This window comes from Nannospalax galili, unplaced genomic scaffold, assembly GCF_000622305.1.
Source record: "Nannospalax galili isolate Female #2095 unplaced genomic scaffold, S.galili_v1.0 scaffold385, whole genome shotgun sequence".
NCBI lineage: Eukaryota > Metazoa > Chordata > Mammalia > Rodentia > Spalacidae > Nannospalax > Nannospalax galili.
Window position 1 is genome coordinate 1283511 of NW_008354956.1, and position 16577 is coordinate 1300087.

The following is a 16577-nucleotide window of genomic DNA, read 5'->3' on the forward strand; positions in this document are numbered from 1 at the left end:
AGCCCCTCACTGGGGGATTCTAGGCAGGTGCTCTACCACTGAGCCACACCCCCAGCCCCTCACTGGGCGATTCTAGGCAGGGGTTCTACCACTGAGTCACACCCCCAGCCCTTCACTAGGGAATTCTAGGCAAGCACTGTCACTCACTCATTTGACCCCTTGGTTTGTCTTTTACCTTTCTCTGGATTTATGTCATTCCATTCTCTCCCTGTTTCCCTTGCTCAGGTCATTGTGACTTTCTAGCTGTCCCTCTGCAGCCTGGTGATCACCCATTGTGTTTACCATGGTTACTTAGGGGAATCTGGATGGCTCAGGCCTCAGCATCAGCTCAAGGCCTACCCCAGCATGGGTGACCACTCATAAAAGCTGTCTCCTTGGAGCTCCCTGGCAGTCTTCATGCAGCTCTGCCAGGTTCCTCTGTCCAACAGGGTTACTGCTTCTGTAACTGGGGATGAGCTTTGTGAAGTTTGTAAGTTTCAGAAGCTTCCTGAGCCTTATAAGTGGCATTTGCTTCCTGAGCATTTTCCATTTCCTACTTCCAGGAGGAAATAGGTCCACAGCTTATAGATAGCACGATTTATATACCTGCTGCCCAGGAAGACTTCATGTAGATCTGGGATGTGACTCAGTGACAAGTGCTTGCCTGGCAGGCATGAAGCCCTGGGCTCCATTCCCAGCATTGCTGAAACTGGAAGGGAAGGAAGGGAGGAGGCGAGGAAGGGGGAGGGGGAGAGAGGGAAAGGGATGAGGGGGAAGGAAAGGAAAAGAAAGGAAACTAGCAGATGCCTAACCCTTGTTATGCCTGGGTACAGTTGAATTTCGATCCAGAACAGGGATAGGTGCACACAGGAAGACTGGGGCTGGACAGCCAGGGTCTCTAGGTTCCCCTCCCTGCAGGCAGAGCCTTCTGTCCCCTCAAGGCAGTGGCAAGGCACAGCCCCTCTCACTGGGTGGCAGGAAGGCTTAACAAGTGTCTGTGGGGTGCTTTGTGGCACAACCATACAAGCAGCCTGTGTCCCCAGACAGCAACGATCGATCCGATCATTCGGAATTCAGATGCTGTAGGAGATGGCCAGGCCCTGCTAGGAGGAAGAGCAAGACCTCATGTGGACCTCACCTCATTCTCAGGCTGAGGGAGGTGGCTGTGGCTGGCTGAGAGAGCTTGTCAGCTGTGGCTGATGTCCCTATCCCTGGTGGTTCCTTGGTGGCTGCCTTCTCTCCAGGCTGACTTTTCTGTCATTGTTCCTTATCAGCGTTCACTTTTTTTTTTTTTTTTTTTTTTTTCTCAAAGCAAGTTCTTACTAAGTTGCCCAGGCTGGCGTGGAATTCATTGTGTAACCTAGGCTGCCCTCCAGCTCACAATCCTCCTGCCTCAGCCTCCTGAGTGCTGGGATTACAAGTATGCACCTCCATGCCTCCTGAGGTTTTTTCTTTAATCAACCATTTGAATTAAAAAAAAAAAAATTTCTGCCTGGCAAGGTGGCGCACGCCTTTAGTCCCAGCACTTGGGAGGCAGAGGCAGGCAGATCTTTGTGAGTTCAAGGCCAGCCTGGTCTACATAGTTCAGGGCAGCTGGGACTACAGGGAGACCCTGTCTCAAAAAGACAAAAAAAAAATTTTCCCTGTTGATATGCAAGAGGGAAAAACAGGTCTCACCTGGGATCTCCTCCTCTGAGAAGGCCCAGACTGATCCTCTGCTGGGCTGGGACTCCCCCAGACTCCTCATTCAGAACTGTATGAGAGGTAGTTACTGTAGGGGGGCAGGGCTGTCACACTGAATTGTGAGGCTGAGCGGGTGGCACCTGGGCTGTCTCAGTGACTTCCATGCCCCAGCCCAGGACCCAGCATCCACTGGGTACCTGCTAAAGAGCTGAATGAAAGAAAGCCTACATGGACTGTGACCCCACCTGATCCTAGAGGCAGGGTAGTCTAATAGTTAAGGGTGCTTGCATTGTGGGTGGAACCCAGGGCTTTGTGAATGCTAAATACATGCTCTCCCACTGATCCACTCCTTGGCCTGTATTTGGAAACATCCTTGTACATTCTTGTCCTTTGCAGCATTACTCAAAACAGCTTAGATTTAGAAGAAATGCAGTCTGTTGATGCATGAATAGAGAAACTGGACTTGGGAGAGGGAGGGCTCAGTGGTTACAGGACCTGCTGTGCAAGGACCAAAGTTTGGATACCCAGAACCCACATAAATGCTGAGTGGGCATGGTAGCCCACCTGTAATTCCAGCCTGGAAAGGGAGAGACAGGTTCCCCAGAACAAGCTGGTTAGTGAGACTTGTCACATTGGTAGACTCTGGGTTTGATAGAGAGACTGCTTTAATGAATGAGGTGGAAGAGTGATTGAGAATGATTATTGATAACCTCAGGCTTACACAACACATGCTCACACAGACACAGGAAAATGAAAAAACAGTTGTGGTGTATACATACAGTGAAATACTGTTCATCTTTCATCCAGCATGGACAAGCCTGGAATGTCAGGCTACCATGAAAGATTCTGCTTGCCAGGCAGTTTAGTCACTCACTTAGAAACAGACAACAGAATGATGGTTGCTAGGGACAATAGCAGGGAGGGGAATATCCTTCAGTGCCTGGAGTTGCTGTTTCACCAGATGAGGCTGATGTAGAGATTGGCTACAGAGTTAACACAGAGATATGTATTAGTTGATGGTGCTACACTGGGCACTGAAATGGCTAGGGGCTGGGGGCATAGCTCAGCAATAGAACACTTGTCTAGTATGCTCAAGGCCCTGGGTTCAGTCCCCGGCACAGCAAAAAAGTAAAAGTAAGTAATACTAATAAAAATGGTTAAGAGTTGGCTTTATTTAGACACTTTTGTACCATAATAACAAAATAATAACATTTGGAAAAATAAGAAAGGCGTTAAATGGGGCTGAAGAGATGACTCTGAGGTTAAGAGCACTGGCTGCTCTTGCAGAAGACCCCGGTTCAGTTCCCAGCACCCACATGGCAGCTAACAGCTGTTGGTAACTAAAGTTACAGGAGACCTGACATCCTCTTCTGGCCTCTGTGAGCATTGCACTCAAGTGCACTTGATATACACACAGGCAAAACACTCATGGACGTAAAAATAGTTTTGCTGGGCACAGTGGCGATGCCTTTAGTCCCAGCACTTGGGAGGCAGAGGCAGGTGGATCTCTGTGAGATTGAGACCACCCTGGTCTACATAATGAGTTCTAGGCCAGCTAGGGCTACAGGGAGACCCTGTCTCAAAAAGGACAAAAAATAATAATTCGCTTTAAAAGGGAGTTAGGCCTATCTGGGCTCAGCATCTCCTTGATGCTGGTGTGCTCTAAGGCAAAGGGGCCTCATGGCTTTGCCTCAGTTTCCTCATCTGGGAAACCGGCATCTTGAAGTTGTAGAGCATGAGTGGTAAATGTTTGCACACAAACTTAACCCAGAGCCTGGCTGTTAGGATGGCCCACTTGTTTTCCCAGAGTAACCCTACAGAAAGAAGCAGGCTCTGGCCTCAGCGTGCAGCTCTTGCCAGAGGTTCTTCACGCTTCCCGATTCCCTGCTGCATTCTGTCCCTAGAGGCTTGTTGGAGACTGAGGGAGCTAGGCCTCCATGTGGCCTGAGGAATTGAGGGAGGCAGGTATTCCACCATGTCACCCACCTGCATCCTGGGGGTTTTATCTTTGTGAACTGAAGACATAGAACAAGCTCAGAGTCAGGTGAGCAAGGTGCTTACTGTGGTTACCAGAGGTTAACCACACAGTGACATCTTGTACTGCTCCTGCTCCTCCTGCTGAGGTGCAGTGAGGGAGATGGGGACCTTGGCCATGGGGAGCCTGTGAGCTTTCCCTGAGGTGCTCAGACTCCTGTCAGCCAGGATTCTTCTCTTGCCTCCTTCAGAGTCTCTAGGAGCCCACTTGAGGGCTAGGCCCTGGGGGCAGACAGCAGTGAGCAAAACAGAACCCTGTCTCCCTAGAAGTACCTTCTGGTATATTCCCGGGGGACTCTGGTGGAATGGAGTTAGCTTGGCTAGAGTAGCGGATATTGGAGAAAACAAGTGGGCCTAAGTAAGGAATTTAGAGAGGATTGGTAGGGAAGGTGCTAAGTAAGGGAGGGAGCAGCCGCAGGGAGCCTGGAACATTCCAGGAGTAAGAGCATAGAGGCCTGTGTGCCTGGACCAGAATGATGTCAGGGACATCAAAGCAGGCAGAGGCTCTGGGGACAGGGAGCACGGTGTAGAGAGCACAGTTGCAGCATGGACAGTGGGACCAGCCAGAGGATGTGCTGGCCAGACAGCAGAGACAAAGGCTGGACCCTGGGAGCTAGATGAGGATTTATAAAGCACAAAGCCCCTTCCTAGGGCTCTCCCTGGGTGCTGGGGTATGGCCTCAGAAACAGGCCAGGGCTGAGCATGTTTATCTCTTTCATGATGTTTTTATAATTTGGATTTGTGGACACTTCCCCCAGGACTCATGTGATAGAATGGGGACCAGCTGCCATCTAGTTGTCCTTTTTTGGCTGTTTATGTTTGGGGTTTTTTAATAGATTTTTCCTTTTTTTTTTTTTTGGTCTTTTTGAGACAGGGTCTCCCCTGTAGCCCCAGCTGTCATGGAACTCTTTATGAAGACCAGGCTGGCCTTGAACTCACAGAGGTCCGCCTGCCTCTGCCTCCCCAGTGCTGGGATTAAAGGCTTGCACCACTACACCCAGCTTAGTTTTCTTTTTTTAGTGTGTATTTGTCCAGGTATGTGTGCATGTGTGTGGGGGCTGTCTCATGCTGTGTTGGGTGTCTTCCTTGGTTGCTCTCCATAATGATTTTTGAGACAGAGTCTCCATGAAACTGGATCTTGCTGTTGGCTAGGCTGCATGGCCAGGGATCTACCTGTCTCCTCACCAGCACTGGGATTGCAGACATGCACAGCCATGTGTGGCTTTTTATGTGTGTGCTGCAGATCCAAACTCAGGTTCTCATGCTTGCACTGCAAGCACTTTACCAATTGAGCATCTCCCTAGTCTGTTTTGTGGTTTAAGGTTGTTATTGTGCTGTTTTCTTTTTTAAGATTTTTAAATTTTATGTGTATGTGTGTATTGCCTGCATGTAAGTAAGTGCACCTGTGTTGTGCAGTGCCTGTGGAGGTCAGAAGAGGGTGTCATGTGCAAGTATGTGTGCCTGGCTGGCAGGGCATCTCAGCTAGGGCAGAGCTCAGAGCTCCTGACCAGGCCTGGTAGGAAATAGTTCCCCCATCCCTGGGGTTGGTTCAGCGTCTGAGCTGTGCATGTTGGCTCACCTGTGTGGCCCAGGACTTGACCCAGTTGACCCAGAGGCCAACTGACCACTTGGCCTGCTTATGGGGACATGGTGGGCCTTGGCTCCTTGGTGACCTCTGTCCTGTCCACCCCTGCAGAAGAAAGACCCCGCCCAGTTCCTGCAGGTACATGGCCGTGCCTGCAAGGTTCACCTGGATTCTGCTGTTGCCCTGGCTGCTGAGAGCCCTGTGAACATGTGAGACTGTTTGGGGGGCAGCATAGTGTGTACAGCTGGGTATCAGAAGGGGCTTGGGGTGCTGTAGAGTCTATGATAGAGACTCATGAATGGACAGGTCTTTGGGGACTCAGGGAAGGCTGGGCCTACATGTGAAATTGACTCACAAAGGCTGTGGAGAGGGGCAGGGGCAGGGTGGAGGCTTTGGAGACTGAGGCCTCCAAATAGCAGAGGGCAGGTTGTCAGAGGGGTCTGTTTCAAGATGACTAGGGTTCCTTCTATGGCCTCCCCCCACCCCCGGGCCTTGTTTGAGTTCCCTGTTGCTTGACCCTGTGAAATGGGTTGTCAGTCTTTGTAGTCAGATGACTTATTGCCAGGTCCAGGACCCCAAAAGTCGATTTGGGCATTGCAACATAAGGGCCTGAGAGCTGGAGGTACCTGTGAAGCCACAGTGGGTGTCGGAGGGCCTCAGATTGGCAAGGACCACATGCCGTATGTATCTCTGAACACTGTTTCTCTGCTCCCATCCTCCCACTGCAGGATGCCCTGGCAGGGGGACACCAACAACATGATCGACCGCTTTGACGTCCGAGCGCACCTGGACCATATCCCCGACTACACCCCCCCACTGCTCACCACTATGTAAGTACTTCCCTGGGGTGGGGCAGCCCACCTATCTGCCCTAGCCTGCCTATCACTTTTCCTGAAAGGGAGGAACCTTGCCCATTTCTTCCCCGTTCCCGACCCCCAGAAGTCTTTTCCTGCTGGCCTAGGCTGTGGTTCACCCTCCCTCTTGATTCCAAAATTTTGACCTCCCCCAAAGCTCCCCGGAGCAGGAGTCAGACGAGCGGAAATGTAACTACGAGCGCTACAGAGGCCTGGTGCAGAACGACTTTGCCGGCAGTGAGTGACTGGGCGGGGAGTGGGGAGTGGGGGGCTCCCCCGGAGGCTGGAAGACCTAGACAAGTCTTATCCAGGTACTTGCCTATTGATCGTCCTTGGTTTTGGTTCCAGCTGCTGTGCACTCGCTCTTCATGGACTTCATCCCTAGAATTGGCACAGGGGTCTTTCTGGGCTTAGAGGGTTGGAAGTTCCTGCCCAGGCCACCTCTCCATCCTTTCCCTCTGATTCTGTAGTCCTTTGTCTTAAAAAATAAGGGAGGAGGGTGCACATGTGCTTCACTTCACTAGTCAGGTCAGAGGAAGAAATTCTTCCCTGTAATTGGAGCTGGTGACAGTGCCGACCCTTTGCTGAGTGATCCTCCATACCAAGGATTTCTTTTCAGGTCCAGCCTCATCACCATGGTCCTTTTGCCATTGAGAAATCACTGCTCTAGGAGACTCTAATACTCCCAGTCAGCTTACTGGAGGAGGGCAGCTCCTCACAGAATTGAGGTTTAGTTAGAACATCTGGTTACACTTGCATATGACTGGAGTATGGCTCAGTAGTAGAGCATTGGCCGGGGACCTGTAAAGCTCTGGGTTCCGAGCCAGGGAGATGACTCTGTCACAGAAAGCACTTGCCACAAACACCTGACAATCTGAGTTTGAGCCCTGGAACCCATAGTAGGAGAGAACTGATTCCGGAAAGTTGTCCTCTGACCACATAGACACACACACACAGACACACACACACAGACACACACACACACACGGCTCTTGGTTCCATCCCTAGCTTTGCAAAACAAAACAAACAGAGCACTACTTGTTCCATCTACACAGCTGCCCGCAGAGTAGAGGCACATCTCGTTTGTTTTCTGTGGGTTTTTTTTTTTCTTGTATTTTGAGACAGGGTCTCCTTGTAGCCCCAGCTGTCGTGGAACTCACTTTGTAGACCAGGCTGGCCTTGAACTCACAAAGATCCACCTGCCTCTGCCTCCCAAGTGGTAGGATTAAAGGCGTGCACCACCACGCCTGGCAGGTTGTTTTTTTTTTTAACCTGTCAGACTGAATGTTTTATTTCAACAGACATCCCTGCTTAAAAAAAAAAAAAAATAACACCACCACGCCTGGCAGGTTGTTTTTTTTTTTAACCTGTCAGACTGAATGTTTTATTTCAACAGACATCCCTGCTTAAAAAAAAAAAAAAAATGCTGGGGGAGAGTTCAGCATCTCAACATACCTGACAGGGATCAAGACTCCCAACCAAGAACTCAGAGCCCTTTGGAGGCGTCTCTCGAGTTTCTTAATTGCTCCAACACAGATGTTCTCTGTGTGTTTTGGGTGCCACACACATACATGCTAGAGAAGTCCTGTGCCATTGAGCTGTGACATTAGACCTTGGGTTATTTTGTTTTGTTTTTGAGATGTGGTCTCACCCTATAGTCTAGGCTGGCCTCAAACTTCGATCCCCCTGCCTTAGCCTCCCCAGTGATGGGATGATAGGCAAGCATCACTGTGCCCACATTGATGCCCTGTTTTACAGACAGGCCTCAGGTGTCAGAAGTGGAGGTCCATGTCTCTGCCTACCCTTGCCTAAGCATGGAGATTAGGCGCCTGGGGCCTCTTGCCTGGGGAGTCTTGCTTTCCTCCTGGAGAAAGACGGGGTTGCTGCTCCATGGGTGACTTGGGGAGTTCAGAGAGGCAGTGTATGAAGCCTAACTACAGGCTGGCACTGGGAGACCTCCACATGGGCTCACTAGTCCCAGATTTCTTTGTTTCTGAGATGCCTTGTGTGTCTAAAATCAGTTGTCTGTTCTAGTAGCCAGTGAGGCCTTAGAGCTAGGGGTGTTTGTCATCCGTCACCATGGGTACTGTTATTTTTGCTGTCAATCTAGGTGACACAGACCCTTAGCAGTAGAGCCAAGGCTTCCTTTAGCACTGGCTCTGCTTTGTTCATTCACTCCAAGCAATGTGTCAGGTGTTGTTTTGGGGTCAAGGGCCCAGTGGTGGGCAGGAAGCTACTGTATAATCAAGTCAGTGGTATAAGAGCAAATCTGGGTGATGTCCTTACAGATGGCTTGTTGTTCCTGGAGGGAAATAAGGCAGAGTAAGCTAGATGCACATGCTCTACTGTGCTGAGGGGAGATTCGGGATTCTAGCCCTCAACAGGGTACATAGAGGTTCTGGGGTGCTACACTGAAGGAAAGCCAGGGAACTGTGGGAGAAGGGTACAGGGACTTTGTAAGCTGTGGAAGCTGGGCAGGAGGTGGGGGTAGATAGGGAGCCAGGGAGGAGCCATGCTGTGTCACCTCAGACAGAAAGGCTGAGGCTAGGTCTAGACGGTTTTGTGTCTCTGAGCTGTGCCAGGGGCTGAGGTAGGAGGGCATCTCAAAGAGGGCCTGGGTCCCTCTGAACTTTGGTGAGACTGCCTCAAAAATCAAACAAGGACCTGTAGTCAGTGGTAGAGCCCTTGCTTGGTAGGTAGGAAGCCTTGGGTTTAATCCTCAGTGTCCCTCTCCTGCCCCCCAACACAAGAAAGGAGATGAAGCGGAGCTGAAGCCTACAGAAAGAAGTGGGGGACTCACCAGGTCCCCATAGCGGGTCAGGAGATCAGGGACAACTTAGTACTCTGGTGGTGCTTCTGAGGTGGGCATTGGGGGTACAGGACAGCCTGGTTATCAGACAGATGTTAGCATAAACTCAGCCACAATATGACAGTGTGGTAACCCAGGGGATCCAGGTGATAACTAGCACTTGGACACCCTTGTGGATGGGAAGGCCAGAGAGGCCCCATGACAGCAGTACCAGGAATAGTGCCTAGGTCCTGAGTACTTGCTTTGCAAGTTCAAAGGAAGCTGAGGCACAGAGGTTAAGGGTTACACCACTTGAGCCAGTTCACAGGGTGCAGGCATCCTGCAGCTGGTGTGTACTCTAGTTACTTGGTTCCCAGGTAGAGGTGTGCTTAATTTGGAATAGGTGACCCTGCCTGTCTGCCTCTCCCCCAACATTCCCAGCCCATGCTGACCACAGGGCTTCTCCTTGCCAGTCTCAGAGGAGCAGTGCCTGTACCAGATCTACATTGACGAGTTGTATGGAGGACTGCAGAGACCCAGCGAGGATGAGAAGAAGAAGTAAGTCAGGGTCTGGTTGGGGTGGAGTGGGGGAGACCTTCAAGGGACGAGCCTCTCTTCTCCTCCCACCATGTTCTCTCAGAGCCCAGGATAAGCGCACATTGTAGATGTTGAGAGAAGGAAGTAGTGGCAGAGGGCAGGGTTTGCTCAGGATTATCCCTTGTGCAGAGGGAAAGGTGTAGGCCCTGTGGGAAGGCTGCCTGAGTGTGAGGCCTATGGGGAGGCCTGAGAGAAGGTGTCCCCTCTGAGCCTTCCTTAAAGCCAGCAGTGGCAAAGGACATGGGTGGAGGTGATATCACACACTTCTCCCAATGCCTGCATGTAGTGAGCCTGCTATCACCAGTGGCTGATGTCACTTTGGACGGGGCTTCTCAAAGCCATGACCTGATGAAGGGCTAGATCCCTTAGCCTAGGGCTGCCGTCTCCACAGCCAGCTTGATTAAGTATCATAGTTGGAGCCCTGGGCGAGTTTAGGGCCACCCGTTTATAGGATCTGCCTTCCATGTGCTTCTTGGCATACCCAGCACTTACTGGACACCTTAGCCTCATCTTCAGGATGAGGGTGCTGGGGTGAGGCAGCTCTGGCCACTCACACCGCCCGAGAGCAGAGCCTGGGCATGTTTTTGTCCAAGATAACTCTGGGACCTGTACTTGGTGAAGCTCATGATCTGGTGAGGGAGGCGGACTCTCTCATCAGAAAAAGATGAGCAGGGTTGGGCAGCCCAGGGCAGTACCTGAGCCATCCAGGAGGATTTCTTGGAAGAAGAGGCACTGGGCCAGGACAGGAATGGGAGGCCCAGGCTGCAGTTCAACAGCCTAGTCAGATGCATGTTGTCAGGGTTTGAGTCAGCATGGGGGCTGCCTCATGATTTTATGTCTCAGGCTGGCAGAGAAGAAGGCTTCCATCGGCTACACCTATGAGGACAGTACTGTGGCCGAGGTAGAAAAGGTGACTGAGAAGCCAGAGGAGGAGGAGTCACCAGCCGAGGAGGAGAGCAACTCGGATGAAGATGAGGTCATCCCCGACATCGGTGGGGTCCCCTCTCTGCCCTCCCCACCCGCAGTCCCTGGGCATCGGTTTTGTGTCTCGTCCCTCACCCTCTGTGGGGTACCCATGCTTATAAGCCTTTCCCTACATCCCAGCTACAGGGCCTCAGTCTCCTGGTACCGCCTGTCTCACTCCCAGCCTTTGCTGTCCTGGCTACTCTCTACCCCTCTTCCCCCCCCCCCCGCCTGCCAATTTCTGGGCTCTGTTTCATGAGGTGCTCCCACTTCAGAGCTGGCTGTTTTCTTCTAGCCCAGGCCAGCCACCCTGTCATTCTCCAACATTTGTCACTTGTCCCCTAGGCTACCTTCCCTCCCATCTTAAGTCCCCAGTGAGAAAACCAATGGCTGCCCCCCCATCGTCCTCCTTCTGGTGCACACCTGTAGGCGCACCCTCAAGCAGAGCTAGATGTTTGTCCGTCCTTCCTGCCTTCCGTATGCTGATTTAATTTAGCCCAGCTGCTGAACACTTTTGATGCCTACCCTGCCTGCCATCCACTTCCATCTCCCTCCACCATCCCCCATGAACTCCACCCTCCTGAACTCCATCCACACACACCCACCTGTCCCTGCCTGTCCCCTTGCTGTCCAGTATGCTATGCTGGCCAAGCTCTAGGCTAGCCAGGGCAGCCACACCCATCGTCCCTGAAGACTGTCCTCCATTGGTCACTGACCCCTCTCCATTCCCTTCTGGGCTTGGGCCCCTGACAGCCTTTCTCTTTGTGTAGACGTGGAGGTAGATGTGGATGAACTAAACCAGGAGCAGGTGGCAGATCTCAACAAACAGGCCACGACCTATGGCATGGCTGATGGAGACTTTGTCAGGTGAGGCCTGCCAGCTTACATTGCCCTGTTATGGTCCCACCCTGGCTTCTCTGCCACACCCCTGGTACCAACAACCGGCCTCAGCCCGTGGACTACCGTGGACTATGAACTCATGACTCTACTTTGTATAAAACAGGCTCCCTTATTTAGTGTGACCTGGGCCAAGTAGCTCTATAGATTTCTGGGTTCCTGGGTCTGGAGGACAGTGCCCTCTAGTGGGATGACTTCATGTGGTTCATGTCATCAGCACTGTGCCCAGCCATGAGAACTCTGAACATCAATGAGGTCTGTGAACCAGAAACTTAAGTGAACCCAAGGCTGTTTTGTATGGCAGTAGGAATTGAACCCAGGTCCTCACCCAAGTCTGAACCCAGAACCCTTTAGGGTTTGCACCCCACTCAGGAGCAGACAACATCCTCACCAATAGCCACAGGCTGCACCTGTCTGGTCCTCGGTCCCTTCCTTGACCTCAGATCCCACCTCTCCTCCATGGTCCCCTTACTCTAGGTATCTAAGACCTGGTCTGTCCTCTGAGCTCAGTTGCTGGTCACGCTGCCTGGCACCTCTGCAGCCTGCTCCCCAGTTTCTCCAAGTGACTCTCCCCATCTCCCTGCTGAGAGGTGCAGCCCTGCCTGGCTCTGGACATTTCTTGTCCCTCTTCCATGATTGAGGCTTCCTGTCCCATTGGTTCCATATACTCTTATTACTGCAGTCTTTGCCTTCTTCCCTAGTGTGTGTGCCCATGTGGGTAAAGAGGTCAATTGCTTTTCTTTTTGTTTCAGTGCTGAATTCTTGTTTTATTTCTTGAGACAGGGTCTTGCTTTGTAGTACAGGCTGGCTTAGTCACACTGTAGCCTTGACTGGCCTTGAACTCATGATAGTACTCTCTGCCTCAGCCTCCCAAATGGTGGAATTGCAGGTGTGAGCCCCCATATTTGGCTCTCAGGGCTGAATTCTTTTGGAATTTTTATTTATGCCAGGCATGGTGGCGCACGCCTTTAGTCCCAGCACTTGGGAGGCAGAGGCAGGAAGATTACTGTGAGTTCAAGGGCAGCCTAGTCTACATAGTGAGTTCAGGTCAGCTGGGACTACAGGGAGACCTTGTCTCAAAAAGACAAAAAAAAATTTTTTTTTAATTTCATTTATTGATGCCAGGAATTGAATTTAGGGGTTCACACATGAGACCAGCACTGTACTACTGAACCACAACCCTGGACCTCATTTTACTTGTGATATTGGGTCTAAGTTTTGCAGACTGGCCTTGAGCTCCCTCTTGAGTCCAGGCAGAATATGGACTTGAGTGACCCTCTTCGCTCAGCCTCCAGTAACTAGGAGTGCAGGCCTGCACCAGGGAGCATGGCCAAATTTGTTTGTCTTTGTGGTTCTTGTTTTACAGAAGCAGCAAGGAGATTTTATTTACAGCAAAGCAATAGGAAATGCCCTGGGGCAGTGAGCAGAGTGAGGGTGCTCAAGGGCCTGCTTGCTGGTTTTCTTTTTGGCTTGTTTTGGGGGGAAAAGGTTCTTATAGTGTCACCCAGGTCAGCCTCAAGTCCTTGGCAGTCCTCCTGGTTTATGCTGACTCCTGGGATTCAGGTGTGAGCTACCACACCTGGATAGTGCTGAATAATAATAATAATACAAGGTCAATACCATCTGACCTCAAACTTACTATGTAGCCAAAGATGATCTTGAACTTCTGGTTCTCTTGACTCTACTTCTCAAGTGGTAGAATTTAGTGCTGAATTATTTTTATTATTTTTTGGTCTTTTTGAGATGGTCTCCCTGTGGCCCCAGCTGGCCTGGAACTCACTATGTAGACCAGTCTGGCCTCAAACTCAAAGAGATCTGCCTGCCTCTGAGCACACCATCACATCCCGCTTAAAATCTTTCTAAAAGAAAGTCTCGCCAGGCATGGTTGTACACACCTTTGACTCCAGCACTCAGGACGCAGAGGCAGGTGGATCTCTGTGAGATCAAGGCCATCCTGGTCTGTATGGTGAGTTCCAGGCCAGCTGGGGCTGCAGGGAGACCCTGTCTCAAAAAGACAAAAAGTCGGGGCTAGAGAGATGGCTCCGTGGTTAAGAGCACTGACTGTTCTTGGAGAAGACCCAGGTTCGAATCCCAGCACCCACATGGCAGCTAACAGCTGTCCATAACTCCAGTTCCAGGGGATCCGACAACCTCTTCTGTCTTCTCGGGCATTGCATGACATGGGTGCACTTACGTACGTGCAGATAATACATGCATAGACATAAAAATAATCAAATTTTTTAAAAAGACAAAAAGTTATTTAAATATTTATGTGTATGTGTGTGTGTTTACTTGTCTGTATGTGTACCATGTATGTGCAGGTACCTACAGAGGCCAGAAGAGGGTGTCAGATCCCCTGGAACTGGAGTTATAGGCAGTTGTGAGCCACCTGATAAGGGTGCGGAGAATCAAACTTAGGTCCTCTGCAAGTACAGCAAGTGCTCTTAACCACTGAGCCATCTCTTTAAGCCCCTTGTGCTGAATTCTTAGTTCCTAAAACAATACCTGTCATTTCAAAGGTGCTGAATCAATTCTATTGAATGTATCAAAGAAGTTTGATGTAGTGGTGCACACCTGTAGTCTAGCACTCTAGAAGCTGAGGCAAGAAGAGCATATGAGTTAGAGGCTAGCCTGGGATAGCAAGTTGGGCCAGCTTGGGGTACAGAGTAAGACTTTGTCTCTTAAAAAAAGGCTTGGCAATGCATACCTGTATGTCCTAGCACTGCCCCTTCTCCGTGATGAGTCTCATCCCCTCTACAGGATGCTTCGGAAAGATAAGGAGGAGGCGGAGGCCATCAAACATGCCAAGGCCCTGGAGGAGGAGAAAGCCATGTACTCGGTGAGGTCTGGGTAGGGTGCAGGGGGCAGAAGTGAGCCCCAGGGAAGGCACACTCAGCACTAGCCTGGTGCTCCCTACCCAGGGCCGTCGGTCTCGTCGCCAACGAAGAGAATTCCGGGAGAAGCGGCTGAGGGGTCGCAAGATCAGCCCGCCCAGGTAGGGCTTCTCCCCTGGTGTCCTTACTTTCAGCCATAGGCTCAGAGTAGAGGCTGGCTTGAGTCCTAGTGAGGTATCTGAGTGAGTTAATAGAGCGAGCAGTGGCCTTGGGAAATGTGGACGCTTTCCCCTGCCAACTGCCTCACCCTGCTGGACTTGTCCCCACCATAATCCCAGGAACCAGTGGGGAGTGGGCAGCATGCTGCTGAGGAATGGAGGAATTGAGGCCAGAGTTCAGGACTCTAGTCATAGCCCACTTCTGCTGTTCCTACACCTCTAGTCTGGATAAGTGACCTCTTCTCCCAGCTGCAGCTTCCTCCTTTGGAAAGTGAGGCACTATCACCTGCCAGGAGAGAGGGCAGCTCACTTCCTACATGGAAGTCCAGAGATAGACTTGGGTAGAACAGTTGTACATGGGGGAGAATCTTGGCCTGGTGGTGAGGCAAGTCCAGGCCCCTTTCTGCCACATCTTTGTGTTTAATTGACATGCTGTGGGCTCAGGGCTGGGTAGCACTGATTCTAATGGCCATCATTCAGTAGTCCCAGGACCTTTGTCAATGTGTTGACCAAAGGTGCCAGCCTGAGACTGCATGGCCTGAGCTGGGATCCTGGCCCCTGCATTCATGAGCAGTGTGACCCTGGCCAAGTCACTTCCCCTCTCTGGGCTGTTACACCCACTGTAAAAGAGTGGAGGGAAATAAATAATAAAATAACAAAGTACCCTGGGTTCTGTAGAGCCACTGAGCTGAGGTAGCTGATAACACAGCCCTTAATGCCTGGCCCATAGTGAGTGAGGCATGCCATGCTTTCATACCAGCATCAAGCCAGGACCAGGGGAACCCAAGGGGAACACCTCTAGTCTGGTTGGGTGGCCAGGCCGCACCAGGACTGCTGGAGTCTATTGCAGCTTAGAGCCAGGGCAGTTCCAGGTGTCATGCTGTGATGTGGGGACAGAGGGAGGGAGGGGTTAAGTATGACAATTGACCTACGGCTGCTTCCAGCCCTCCAGGTCCATGTTGCTCAGTCTCAGCCTGCTTGTCCTCCCTGCTCTCTCCCTAGCTATGCCCGCCGAGACAGCCCCACCTATGACCCCTACAAGCGGTAAGTGTCAGGGCCCAGGGAGAGGCTGTCGTTGAGGTCTATGGTGGTGGGGCAGGTGGGTAGCCCACCTTTTGAGTCACCCCCATCATCAGTGGGTGAGCGTTAAGGGTGTTGATTTTGTATTCCCTTTTTTTTTTTTTTTTTTTTTTTTAAATTTGGAACCTCCTTTTATTCTTTCAATGGAAATAGTTCAGGCGTGATAAACATGGCATAGAAGGGGTGACACAGAAATTGGGTGTCTCCAGTCTCAACTCAGAAAGACCAGGCACTGCCTGTGGGACCCTAATGAGCACAGAGTGCTAGTCCCAGGGTGGTGATGGCCAAGGGTGTCAAGGGGGATGGGGAGCCAATAGAGTCCAACTCTGTCCCTCCTTCCTGGAGCTCTCTGGGGAGCCATAGAGCTTTTGTCTGGAGTGCTTGGCACACAGAGGTGTCCCCTAGCTGCTGATCCACAGGAATGAGTTGAATGGAACCACACTTGATGTTTGAGAACATGCTCTTTTCCCCTCTGAGAACTTACTTTCCAGGTTAAACAAAGACACATGTCATTGTTTTCATTGTTGGGAGGCTGGGGCTAGAACCCAGGGTCTGGTGCATAGGCACATGCTCAGCCTGTCTCTAAGCTACAGCTAGCCCTTCATTTTCAGTAGTCACACTTTAGTTTTTTATTGTTTGTGGGGTGGGGGGCGTGCCGCAGAGATTGGAAGGCAACTTTTGGGGGTCAGCTCTCCTTCCTGCCATGTAGATCCTGGGGATCGAACTCTTGTCTTGCAGCTTGGCGGCTAGTGCCTCAGTCCGCCCATAGGGTTTCTTTTTGCCTTCCTCGTTTCTCATGAGGGAAGGCGCGGGGTTGGGGGCTGGCCGCAGGCTCTGAGCCCCGCCACCCCCGCACCATCGCTGTGCAGGTGCCCTGGCTCCCGCTAGGGGACCCGTTGGGACCCTGAACGCCCCTTCTGCTTCCCGCAGGTCACCCTCGGAATCGAGCTCCGAGTCCCGCTCCCGCTCCCGCTCCCCGAGCCCTGGCCGCGAGGAGAAGATCACCTTCATCACCAGTTTCGGGGGCAGTGACGAGGAGGCAGCAGCTGCCGCCGCTGCGGCCGC

General features: G+C 51.6%; 1 protein-coding gene across 1 annotated transcript in view; it reads left to right on the forward strand.

Annotated features, from left to right (window-relative positions):
• Clasrp (CLK4 associating serine/arginine rich protein) overlaps positions 1 to 16577 on the forward strand; it is a 26731-nt gene that overhangs the window by 3703 nt on the left and 6451 nt on the right. Inside the window, 10 exon segments of the mRNA XM_008852013.3 lie at positions 5393 to 5490; positions 6010 to 6111; positions 6293 to 6372; positions 9397 to 9481; positions 10364 to 10512; positions 11254 to 11350; positions 14141 to 14219; positions 14302 to 14375; positions 15435 to 15476; positions 16443 to 16577. The exon segment at positions 16443 to 16577 is cut by the window's right edge and continues 85 nt beyond it. Of these exon segments, the coding sequence (XP_008850235.1) occupies positions 5393 to 5490; positions 6010 to 6111; positions 6293 to 6372; positions 9397 to 9481; positions 10364 to 10512; positions 11254 to 11350; positions 14141 to 14219; positions 14302 to 14375; positions 15435 to 15476; positions 16443 to 16577 (941 nt within the window).